This window comes from Stegostoma tigrinum, chromosome 36 (genome assembly GCF_030684315.1).
Source record: "Stegostoma tigrinum isolate sSteTig4 chromosome 36, sSteTig4.hap1, whole genome shotgun sequence".
NCBI lineage: Eukaryota > Metazoa > Chordata > Chondrichthyes > Orectolobiformes > Stegostomatidae > Stegostoma > Stegostoma tigrinum.
The window spans coordinates 691,686-704,942 of NC_081389.1; the positions used below are offsets into that span (position 1 = coordinate 691,686).

General features: G+C 44.1%; 1 protein-coding gene across 1 annotated transcript; it reads right to left on the minus strand.

The window, feature by feature from the left end:
• Nucleotides 1–1,281: 1,281 nt before the first annotated feature.
• On the minus strand, nucleotides 1,282–11,231 carry fbxl22 (F-box and leucine-rich repeat protein 22). The gene is made up of 2 exons (XM_048520783.2): nucleotides 9,844–11,231; nucleotides 1,282–4,580 (listed from the first exon to the last, which is right to left on the minus strand). The coding sequence occupies exons 1-2, from the start codon at nucleotides 10,245–10,247 to the stop codon at nucleotides 4,238–4,240; spliced, it is 747 nt and encodes a 248-aa protein (XP_048376740.1). The 5' UTR covers nucleotides 10,248–11,231; the 3' UTR covers nucleotides 1,282–4,237.
• Between the last annotated feature and the right edge of the window lie 2,026 nt (nucleotides 11,232–13,257).

Below are 13,257 nucleotides of genomic sequence, written 5' to 3' on the forward strand. Positions count from 1 at the left end.
AAAGCCCAAGTCATGTTCCTATGCAATACCAATGAACATTGACAGATGTGAAAGCAAAGGGAGTATCCCATGCAGTCAACAAAGAAGGAAGTGCTGCACTTGAGTGTTGTTTTTTAACTAGAAATTCATACTGAATTTTAGCAGTGTAGTTGCTCCACTGGCTGACCTTTTGTAGAAATGCAGAAAATTCTAATGGACAGATGAACATCAGAAGGCATTTGACAGCCTAACCATACCCCAGTGTTAGGAATACCCAATTACACAAAGGCATTCAGGGTAGCTATGTTGGTGCTGTACTCTTGCAAAATGATAACAAGAGTCTAGAAAGACTTAATGGGTGTAATTCCCAAAAATCGAATGTTTATCAAAAAACGTATTCTGCCATTGAGGAAGAGACCTTGGGTTTGGTGTTGGCTTTGCAACATTTGAACATTCATATGGCCAGTAACGTATCTGAGCCAATTGTCTGTACTGATCATAACCCCTTGACATTTTTGGAGATATTTAAAGGGAGAAAAACAGACTATCTGGATGGAGTTTATTGTTACAGCCATTTAATTTAAAAATTAGCCATGAGGCAGGACAAAAAAAATGTTTTTGGTTTCCCTTCACTATCACAGCCGCTAATCCCTCTCCTACGTGCATTATCCACCCAACTGGCCAGTCAGCTCCTCAGCTCTCTTTTCTCCAGGATGACATTAACCCTTTCCATTTGCTTCCCACATTACGTGTCCGTAGTGCCTCCTCGGCTTTGTTACATAGATCTATATCCCACATTCCCCCTAATGGCCAATTCTCATTTCCCAATTTTTTGTTTAGGCATGCTGACAGACGTCTGTACTGCACTTCATTTTCAGGGTCATCCTGGCATAACCGATGTAAAGGGATTCCGACACCCGACTTATCCGAAATCTGCCCCGTTTTAACACTTCTACCTCTTACATATTTCTGTATACTACTCCAGTGTCCTTAGTCTCTACACCCACTTCAGGGTCCTGACCTTCGTGTGGGGGATCGCTCCTCTTAATAACCGGTCTAAGGAAGGGTGGTTGAGACAGACACTGTAGTTATCCTTTAACTACGTTCTAGGGACTCGAACCCCAGTATTTACGCCTCTAATTTCCCAACACTTATAGTTGGGAGACTCTAACCTCCGAGCTCCCGACCATGACCTGGGGACTTGAACCCCTGTCACCGGGGACTGAAACCTCCCGGACTTACTTAGTCAATTTATACTGACCTGGGGACTCGAACCCCAGCCACCGGGGGACTCTAATCTCCCAGAATTAGTTTATCATAGCCCTGGGGACTCTAACCTCTAGGCATTAGGATTTATCAGTGTCCAGATCATGAGCCGTCTCGGGGTTCCGTCAATACAGAGCCACGCAGGGACGAGGGGTCGCACGGGTGGCAGGTTAGTGAGACAGACCAAGGTACCTTGTGGGCCTGTCCGTCTCACATCACCAACACTCGAACGATCACTTATTCAGTCTTCCATATAAGACCTCTGTACATGTTGGATACCTGCTCGCAGTGCCAAATGTTAGGTTTGTTTTTCGGAGACCCTCACGGACTTGATGCAATCACAAGACACTGACCTGGCTACAAAATCACAAGCCTTTATCATTAAGCAAGTACAAGCTGTGGAGGATCGCTATACGCAACCCGGCACAGAGTGCAGAGTTCTGTTAGCAATTCTCCCGAACAGCAGACAGTCCCCGCTTTTTATACTCTATGAAATGGCTGATACATAAAACAACTACTACATTTGGGACATAAAGAGAACAGAATACAGCATTGATCGTTCACAAAGTGACTGATAATGACAGGATGTGATTTCATCCGCTGAAGTGTTTGGCTTGACCCAAGGTCACTGACCTGGCCACTTCAGTAGAAACAGGAGTTTCACCCCTTCACAGAATTACAGAAGTCTCACACCTTTACAAACGTTTCCCACCCAATCCTATTCGGGCAGTAAGTTTAAATTAGTTCCACATTCCCCTGTGTGAGGAGATAAGGAGCATAAATATTCATGAGATGTTATCATATTAACATCTCACCTGGACCGACCTATCTCCTCCCTAATTCCCCACCTTTACTGGCTACAACCCTGCCTCCTTGACTGTCTGTCTCCTCTCCACCTATCTCCTCCTTCATCCATCTTCTATCCGCCTCCCCCGTTCTCCCAACTTATTTCAGAATCCCCTTCCACACCCCCTCCCATTTCTGAAGAAGGGTCTAGACCCGAAACATCAGCTTTCCTGTTCCTCTGATGCTGCTGGGCCTGCTGTGTTCATCCAGTTCTGCACTTTGTCTCAGATTCTCCAGCATCTGCAATTCCTATTATCTCTGAAAACTGTGTACAGCGTGTTTAGGAATTTGTTGAGAAGAGCACCAGATCTCTTTAAAGAATGTACTTCTGTGGGTAAGGTTTACTCATGTGTTCCAGGATGAGCAGGTGACTATATGGGTAAAGAAATTAAAATTTTTAAAGCATATGGGAGCAAGTCAGTTTTTGATGGTGAGTGATGAGGAGGTGTTTCAATTCAGAAAGAGTATTGCCAGAAAAGGTGAAAATACGTGGAATTCTTTGTGACGAGAATAATGTTCTTTTTCATCAGGTGAGGTTGGAGAGTGAAAAGTGGTGTAGTAGAAGTAATAGAGAAATTCACTTTTTCAGAAATACAGTTTTTCCTCAGTAAATAAACAGTTGGATCACAGCTGGGAGCAATGCTCAGCGGTTAGCACTGCAGTCTCACAGCACCAGGGACCCGGGTTCAATTCCAGCCTCGGGCAACTGTCTGCGTGGAGTTTGCACATTCTCCCCATGTCTGCATGGGTTTCCTCCGGGTGCTCCTGTTTCCTCCCACAGTCCAAAGATGTGCAGGCTAGGTGGATTAGCCATGCTAAATTGCCCGTAGTGTTCAGGGGTGTGTGTGGGTTGTAGGGGGAACGGGTCTGGGTGGGATGTTTCAAGGGGTGGTGTGGACTTGTTGGGCCAAAGGGCTTGTTTCCACACTGTAGGGAATCTAATCTAATCTAAACCTTTCAAGATTTGCCAGATGAAAGAAGATTTACATTTCTTTAGTACCCGTCACATCCTCAAAACATCCCCATATGTTTACAGCTAGTGATATATTTTTGAAGTGCACTTACTGTTGGTATGTAGGTAACTCAGCAGCCAATTTGTGAGCAGCAGAATTAAAATAATTAAAATAACCAGATAATCTGAGAATATGGCATTCCTCCAATTTTTGTTTCTTGTATATTCCCAAACGTCTTTCCCGACAGCACTGGCAACTGTGCCATATGTTCTCGGGTTCGCTCCCAGCGATTACGTCTCTCTCGTCCTATCAAAATCTCTTTAAAAGCTGTGCTTATCATCAAGTTTTCTCATCTGTCATCAGGATTTCTCTGTGGCTCTGTGTCAAAATTTTAGATGATTACACTCCTGATTACACAGTAACCTGTGGTGGACTGAAGAATATGGGAAATGTACAAGAGGCCAGAATGAAAGGAATGCAAAATTCATGGAGAAATCTTATATTCATTCATTCAATGACAGGCAGGTTATATCTATCTGGGCGGTAATTTTCGCTCGTCTCTAGTTGACCTTGAGGAGATGGTGGTGAGCTACCTTGAACCACTGCAGTCCACCCAATATAGGTAGAACCACAATGCTGTTATGGAGGGAATTCTAGGAATTTTACCCAGCGGTACTGAAGGATGGTGAATAGCTTGGAGAGTTCCCTTGTCATTACAGAGATGTAGAGGGTCTGCCATATGGGATTTGGGAAAGGAGTTTGTAGTTCAGTAGGAACAGTGACTCCTATCTGCCCAAAGTTATTGTACTGTACTGATGCTTGTGAAGCAACCTGGGAATTTTTACACTGTTAAAAGGTACTGTACAAATGCAGCCACCTCTGGACCCACTGCATCTTATCCATCTCTGGGCCCACTACACTGCACCCAACCCTGGCCCACTGCACCATGCCCAGTCCTGAGACCACGTACCATGCACAATCTTGGACTCACTGCACTGCACCCAGTCCTGAGTTCATGGCACCACATCCTACGATGGGACCACTACAATGTGCCAGAAGAGTGCAGAGTCTCAGTCTTTCTTCCTTCACTGTCTGTATGCTCTCCTCTTAGCTGATGGTATCACTACGATCAAGGAATCAGTGCCTATGTGATGCCAAGCATTCTTCCAGCACATTGCAATATCCATTTCCTGTTACCACTGAAACTGTTTGTTCATTCTTCTCACGAGGGCATCACATCCGTTTGGCTGATCCGGAATCATCTTTGCACTCTGCTCTGCACTGAAGGACAGAGAAGGACACTTCTTCTGGACCAGGTTAATCCCCTCCTGTGTGATATTCCGACAAAAATCAACGTGAAAGCAGGTTAAACTGTTCCCATAAATAGTCACGGCCTCCAGTGTTTTATCAGTTAACCTCGCACAGTTTTCCAGTTTCAAGGTATTCAGTTTGGAGCATTTCTGTAGGATTTGTATAATGTCACCATCAGTGAGATGCCCACATCCAGAAAGTATCACTGACAGCAGGTTTGGACAGCTGGGGATCGAATGAGACAGTTCTTTTTTTAAATTAAGAAATGACTAATACAATGAATAATTACAGCCAAAACATCAACACAGGATCAGCACATTAACACTGTAAAGGATCCCACAACGCTTGTAAAGAAAAATACAAGCATTATCTCTAATGTCCTGCCAAATATTTATACCTCCCCACAACCCCACCCCCACTTCCACCCACATCACGCACATACACCAATACATTTCGAAAAAGATAATGAGCTCATTATTGCCTGTTGTTTCTGATCTTGCTGTGTTTTCTATCTTACATAGTGACTAGTATCAAAAGTTTTGAATAAAGGGTGCTTTAGAACATTATGTTTGTGAATATTCTATATACATACACATTCTATATACATTTCTTCCTTTAGCAAAAAATCTGCAGGTGGCTCTTTCCGTTTTTACATTAAGCATGCCCAACAAAAAGTAGAGATTGTGCATTTGCGGTACAAGGAGCCTTGGGGAATTTTTGCACTGCATATTGTAGATGGAACACATTACTGCTACTGTCAGTGGCGGAGAGAGTGATAGCATCTGCATGGCTTAACATGATCAAAATCTCAATGGAACAAATGGTGTCATCACTGGAATGAGCTCCTTATTTGTAAATTTTATGTACATGGCACATCAAACATAGCAAAACATCCCAAAGTGCTTTGCAAGGGAACAAGGCAGATGGCTAAAACCTGGCATGTGTTTGAAGAAACATCGCAAAGAGTTCCCTCTAATGATTGAGTGGCAACACATCATTCTGCAGAATCCATGCATGCCAACAAGTCAGACTCTAAGCTACTGTACGTCCCTGGCTGCAGAGGAAGGTGCAACAGCTCTACTCGGATTATGTTATGCACAACAAAACAGAATGTACAGTTTAGTTAGGGAGTTTCATAGATTTGTGACAAGGCAGCTGAAGGTACAGTAGCCAGTGGTGGACTGAAGAATATGGGCAACGTACAAAAGGCCAGAATGAAAGGAATGTAAAATTCATGGAGAAATTTTACATTTATTCATTCAATGACAGACAGGTTATATCTATCTGGGCAGTAATTATTGCTGGTCTCTAATTGAACTTGAGGAGATGGTGGTGAGCTACGTTGAACTGCTGCAGTCCACCCAATACAGGTAGAACCACAATGCTGTTATGGAGGGAATTCTAGGAATTTTACCCAGTGATATTGAAGGATGGCCAATAGCTTGGAAAGTTCTCTTGTCTGAAGGACATTACAGAGATATAGAGGGTCTGAGGCCATAAGGGATTTGGGAACGGAGTTTGTAGTTGAGCCTACGAACAGTGACTCCTATCTGCCCAAAGTTATTGTACTGTACTGATGTTTGTTCAGGACTGATATCAGTGCAATTAATCAGACATTGTGCAGGCCTCGACAAGATATGATGCTGACCTTACTGAAGTATATAAAATCAGGAGGGGCATAAATAGGATGAATGTATATAGTCTTTTTCCCAGAGATGGCAAAATGAAATCTAACAGGCATATGTTTAAGGTGAGAAGGGCAAGATTTAAGAAGGATCTGAGTGACAACATCTTCATGCAGGGAGTGATGCGTATATGACATGGGCTTCACAGAAAGTGGTTGAGGTAGGTCCAATAGCAACATTTGCATTTAGATAGCTACATGGATGTGTAAAGGGTTTAGAGGAATATGGACCAAATACAAGCAACTGGAACTAGCTGAGAGAGCACTATGGTCAGCATGGGCCAGTTTGGGCTGAAGGGCCTGTTTCCCTGCTATATGACTGTATAACTCTGAGGTTTTGTCAGTGTTTGTGTAAGAGCTGTATTGTGTTTACAGATGATGCCACTGAGGGACAGATTGTCAGTGAACAATGGGAAGAAGTAAAGGATAGATCCCCAAGCACACAATACAGTAAATGGCATGAGAGATGTTGAGGGAGGAGGATATGATCAGCCATCATGCTGAGGCAGGTTTGGGAGGATGAAGAGGAAGAATGCACCCTTATTGTTTGTGCCTTCCTTTGAGCTGATTCTGAACTGTATACAGAAGTGCATACTTTTTGCAGAAAAAAATTGATCATCAATTTGGAAGTAACAAAATGTCCTGAGACAAAAAGGTAAAGGGAGGTGGGAGGTAGAGTAATTGTTATTACAGAATGGCAAAGTGTGGGTGTTTCGAAGGGGAGTGCTGCCAGTCGCTTTGTAAGGGAGGGGAACAGTACATCAGGGCTGGGATAGTGGGTACATCAGGGATTGGGATGGTGTGTACAGAGGGCTCGGGATCAGGGACATATGTCAGAGCCCAGGAACAGGGGGTTACATTGGGTGCCATGGCAGGGGTGATACATCAGGTCCTGGGACAGGTGGTTTATCAGAGCCCAAGGTAGAGGAGACAGGTCTCGGTTTATAGAAACATACAAGATACGAGCAAGAGTAAGACATTCAGCTCTTCCACCATTCTTTATAATTATGATTACTCCTTCTTGAAATCATACAATGGTTTGAAGTGGTCTGATTTCTGTGTTAGTGAATTCCACTGGCTCATTTCAGTTCGAAATGAGTTTACCTTGTATTCTTAGGCCATGACCCGTGGTTCTGGGCTCTCCCACCATTGGTACACCCTATCTTTCCTGTTAGAAAGTGATAGGTTTCTATGAGATCCCTGCTATTCTTCTGAGCTCCACTGAATATAATCCTAACCAATTCAACCTCTCCTCATACATCAGTCACGCCATCCCAGGAGTCAGTCTGGTAAACTTTTGCTGCATTATAACAAGAATATCCTTCCTCAGAAAAGGAGGCCAAAGTGTACACAAAATTCCAGGAGTGCTCTCACCAAGACCCAGTATAAATGCATCAAATTCTTGTTCTGAAGGCCAACATACCATTTGTCTCTTGATCACCCACTGCACCTGCATGCTTACTTTCAAATACTGGTATACAAGGTTAAATTGCACATTCCCCTTTCTCAAGGTAATCAGATTATAATCTGCCTTCCTTTTCTTGCTCCCAAAGTGGATAACTTCACATTATTCACAATATTCTGCAACTGTCATGCATTTGCCCACTCACTCAGCTTGTCCAAATCACACTGAAGCATCTCTGCATCCTCCTCACAGCTCACCCGTGCACCCAGCTTTGTGTCATTTGCAAATTCTAAGATATTGGATTAGGTCCCTCATCTTAATCATCAGCAACAGCTTGAGAGTAGACTGCTGAATATTCCTTTCTCATCACACAATACCTACACATCCTAGGATGGCCTGTTCTCTAGTTGGTTCCTCAACATATTTGTCCAGAAAACCATCCCTTATACAGTTCAGGAATTCCTCATATCTGGTAATGTTATTTAATTTGATCTGTCCAATCTTGCAACAGTGTCTCCATAATCCGACTATATTCATACCATTTTTCATCAACTTGAGCTATTAATTTAAAGAACAAAGAAAATTACAGCACAGGAACAGGCCCTTCGGCCCTCCAAGCCTGTGCCGATCCAGATCCTCTATCTAAACCTGTCGCTTGTTTTCCAAGGATATGTATCCCTCTGCACCCTGCCCATTCATGTATCAGTTTAGATACATCTTAAATGATGCTATCATGCCCGCCTCTACCACCTCCACTGGCAACGCGTTCCAGGCACCCACTACCCTCTGCATAAAGAATTTTCCACACATATCTCCCATAAACTTTTCCACTCTCACCTTAAAATCATGACCCCTAGTAATTGAACTCACCACTCTGAGAAAAAGCTTTTTGCTATCCACCCTGTCAATACCCCTCATGATTTTGTAGACCTCAATCAGGTCCCCCCTCAACCTCTGTCTTTCTCATGTAAATAATCCTAATCTACTCAACCTTTCTTCATAGCTAGCGCCCTCCATACCAGACAACATCGTGGTGAACCTCCTCTGCACCCTCTCCAAAGCATGCATATCCTTTTGGTAATGTAGCGACCAGAACTGTATGCGGTACTCTAAATGTGGTCCAAATTCATCCAGCTTATTGCGAATGTTCCGTGCATTAAGGATACACCCTGAAAACTTTTTTTTAAACATTACTTGTCCCATTCCCACTATTTTTCACTGTGACCCTGATTGATCCTGGCCCTTTCTGTCTTTTGTTCTTGCCCTTGATTCCCCTTCCAACAAAAAGAAATTATGGGGTCATCAAATCTTGTGACCCCAGCTCATTAGGATAAAAGGGTAACAAGGGAAAGAGTAGGCCATTAAAGTCCACAGCAGTAATTTGTGAGTGCAGCCAGGGAGTGTCGGCAGGGCTCTCAATGAATACTTTGGATCAATATTCACTAGTGAGAGGGACAATATGGGTATAGAAATTAAGGGTAAGGGCTATGATACAATTAAAGAAGTTAGCAGAGATAGAGAGGAGGTGCTGTGTGACCTTGCAGGTTTGAAAGTAGACTATGGACAAGTTAGTGTGGCTAATCCACCTACCCTGCACATCTTTAGACTGTTGGAGGAAACCCACACACAGGGAGAATATGCAAACTCCACACAGGCAGAGACACAGACAGTTTCCTGAGGCTGGGATTGAACTGGCTCCCTGGTGCTTTGAGATAGTTTTGAGCCACCATGCCACCTGCAAAGCATATGAATCATAGAACTCCTACAAAGTGGAAGCAGGCCATTTGGCCCATTGAGTTCACAGCAACCCTCAAAAAAGCATCCCACCCAAACCAACTCTGGCTAATCCACCCAACCTTGGATACTATGGACAATTTAATCATGGCCAATTCACCCTGACCTGCACTTCTTTGGACTGTGGGAGGAAACCCACACAGATATGGGGAGGATGTGCAAACTCCACAAATAGAGCTGCTTGGGGGTGGAACTGAACTCAGGTCTTTTGGTGCTGTGAGGCAGCAGTGATAACCACTAGGCCACTGGGTAAGATGTTATTGGGAGATTATCACCTCCCCGGAGCCTTAGTTGATAAAGGCAGCATGGTGGTCCACAGTCTGAACATGTGTGGGCGAGGTGGGTTGGCCATGCTAAATTGATCATAGTGTCTAGGGATGTGTAGATTGGGTGAGTTAGCCATTGGAAATACAGGGGTGCAGGGAGGGGCTAGGGGGATGGGTCTGGGTGAGATGCTCTTCAGACTTGTTGGGCTGAAGGGCTGCCCCCCAACACTGTAGAGATGACATCACTGTCACAATTTTTGTTCTACATTTGACTCCGAATATCAAAAGAGAAAGAAACTATCAAGTGCTCGGCGCCAACCCTGTTTGACTCCCACAAACCTGTTAGTTATCCGAGTTAAGAAATTGGTAACAAGATGTTGGTGCTGGTTGCAGATATCTCGCTGGAAACTGCTCTTCCTCCAGTCCTCAATGTTACAGACTTTCACCCGGCTGGAGTGCCAGCAGATTGACAGCGAGCGTAACGCGGGGCTCAGAACAAAGTTATCCCTTTTCAGTTCTGATAGAGAACAGAAGCACAGTAGCGACCATAGAGCTGGGTCGTGATAGATCTCACGGAGCACATGACAAACTCTCGACAAACCTTTCCTGCTCTCCTTGTCCAGGAAGGAGAAAATGTGAAGCAGGCACTCTCGGTTTAATTCTGTGAGCAGCATCAAAAGGAACGTTTTGAACCCAGACTGGAACAATTGAACTACAGTGATTGAGTCCGGATTCTGCATCATTACAGGCTGCAGCCACAAACCTGGACATATATGGATTAGGAATGTAGCCTATTCGGAAAGTGACAACTGGTGTTTTAAATATAGAAGGGTGTCAGACAGTGAACAGCAGTCTGGTGGATTGAAGCGGGGTGGGCGGAGTGGGGAAGGTGGTTAATACCTCGTTTATCAATAATGCGCACCAAATATTTCCCGAATTGTTCCCAATAATTTCACCGCCTTCATTTATGTCTCTTTTCAACAAAACTGTGTTTTCCAGGTTGTTCGGGGCACATTCTTCATCCAGCTGCGCAGAAGCTATAAGTTGTTGCAAGTTGCCCGGCATTCTGAGAGCTGCTAAATAATGCCCAGGAGGTTGTCAGGCAGGAATGGCGAACCTCTCTGGCTAGCAGAGGCGCAGAAGAATTGATAGGCGGATGAATATACTGGCATGGGACCATGGAGAAGGATGCCAATCAACTGGGGTGCAATGGAAAGGAATGTGATATTGATTCTTCAAAATTCTCTAGATTTGCACCTTTCCAATTTGCTGCAACAGTATACAATGTGGCAGCTGTTCTTCAGAGGCGGCAGTAATGAAGCCCACCGAAAGGGCTTATTAACCTGGAGAATTAACAGCCGTGAGGGAGGATGCAGCTCGTCACCCGGGATAGCAGCAGCTATTGGAATGAGCTTTCTGATGGCAGCAAGATCATTTGTTCAGGAGCAACAGACATTGCGAGCTCGACTTAGCACGTTTAGTAGCATATTTGGGAAGAAAGCAGAGTTGACGTTTCGTGACTCTTTATCAGATCCCCAACACCGGCAATTATTTTCATTTTTGTCTGTGCGGGAGCCATGCAAATAGCTGCCACAGGAGGTCAGTAATTTCTGCGTGAACGAGCGGAATAGGTTCAGGTAGCCTGGAGACAGTACGGAGTGCAGACGCTGGAAGCTGGAGCGAAAATATATGGAGCTGGAAAAGCACAGCAGTTCGGAGCAGGAAAGTCAACGGTGTTCTTCAAAAATGGGGAGGGTGAGGGGATCGCAGAAATAAATAGGAGGGGAATGGGGTTTGGGGGAAGGCGGGTGAGAAGGAGATAGGTGGATGCAGGTGAGGGTTTATTATGGTTGGTCAGTGGGAAGTGGGAGGTGATTGTGAGTTAGAAGATGAACAGTTTTGGGGTTGGGGGTGGAGCGGGTGTAGGGAGAGATTTTAAGTCGGGAGCCAACTATAATAGGGAAGGTTTGCAACGAAGTAGGCGGGAGCAGACCTGCTAATAAAAAACCCCACAGGTTATAGGTATACTCATGTAGGCCGAAACACCTGTCAACACTCAACTTAATTTGTCATTCTATCTTGCTGAACTAATCCCTATCGATAACAACCGCAATGGTTATTTGTTTAAATACAAAATGTTGTTTGTCACGCCATTAGTGTTCCTAACAGAGGGAATGAGGAGTACCATCCAACATACACCCCCAAGGACTATACCAAAACACACAAATGCTCAGTTCAATACAAGACACTGACGCTAACACTCGCAAATGTGACATGTATGGATCACCCATTGAAGAATAAAGAACAATACAGCACACGAAGATGCCCTTTCTCCCACCAGACGATACTGATAAGAAGGGTAAACTGAATTTTTTTGTCTCTACATGGTCCCTATCCCTCTATTCCCTGCCTATTATTATATCAAGAGACTTCTTAAATATTTTTATTGTATTTGCTTCCACCACCTCCCATGGCAGTGCACACCAGGCACTTGACACCCTCTGTGTAAAAACTTGCCTCACAGAATCCCCAGAGCGTGGAAGCAGGTTGTTGCCCCTCGAAATCCACACCTACCATCCAAAGAGCTTCCTATCCAGACACACCCCCTTGCCCCTACCCCTGTAGCCCTGCATTTTCTATAGCTAATCCACCTAGCCTGCACATCTCTGAACACTATGGGCAATTTAGCATGGTCCTTCCACTCAGTCTGCAGATCTTTGGACTGTAGAAGGAAACCAGAGCACCCAGAGGAAACCCATGCAGAACATGCAAATTCCACACAGACAGTTGACCAAGACTGGAATTGAACCTGGGTCCCTAGCGCTGTGAGGTAACAGTGAGCCACCATACCGCCATTACATCTCCTTTAAACTTACCTTATGTCCCCTAGTATTTGACATTTCTAGCCTGGGATAAAGGCTGTAAGTATCCATTCTATTCATACCTCTCATGACTTTATAAACTTCTTTCAGGTTGCTCTTCATCCTTTGATGTTCTCAACATAGCTAATACTCCAAACCAAGTAACATCCTGGTAAACCGTTTCTGTACCCCTCTCCAAAGCCTCTGCGTGCTTCTGGTTTTGTGGCAACTAGAATTATATGCAGTATTCCATTATTTTAAGAGATTCAATCTACTCTTAAGTTCCCAAATGTAACTCAGCTAGTGTAACTAAGCTATAGTAAAATTCACTGGTGCCAATTAATGCTGGTAAAGGTTTGCATGATAGTCTGCTCCACGAGTTGATACCTGCTCCAAAGGTGTTTGACTTTACTTGAGTTGTGTACGAGACTATAATGGTCTGATTAATGATCGAAGCAGCTCAGCTGAATGGTGGAACACAGTGGCTCTGGAGAAAGAACAGACTAAAATGTGACCTGATAGATGACACTGCGACAACATGCAATCCAGGGATCTCAATCGTTAACTCCACTGATTAATTGCAAAAGGTCAAAATCTGAAGTTCACAGCTTCAGGACATTTTAAGAAAGACACAAGTGTTGAATCCCTTGATCATCTTGAATGATATCCAATTAATCAAAGACTGAGGCCTGACAAAAATAGTTCAGAGCCTCACCATTGTACTGCGCAGTCACATGTGCATAATCAATAATTGGGGAGCTTGGGTGGATAAAAACATTTCAGATGATGCCGGTAAGGATAATATTTATGGTCAAGGATACTCAAACATGGTAAAATTTGAGACAAATTAACGAGGTATGTTTCCTTTGTTGTTAACAGATGCACATTCCTT

Excerpts from the sequence above, each read along its gene's own strand:
- fbxl22 (XM_048520783.2), bottom strand. The coding sequence starts at position 10,247 with ATGATGCAGAATCCGGACTCAATCACTGTAGTTCAATTGTTCCAGTCT. Across the intron at positions 4,581-9,843 it reads TTAACTCGGATAACTAACAG|CTGTCCAAACCTGCTGTCAG; the intron begins GTTTGTGGGAGT and ends TTCGATCCCCAG.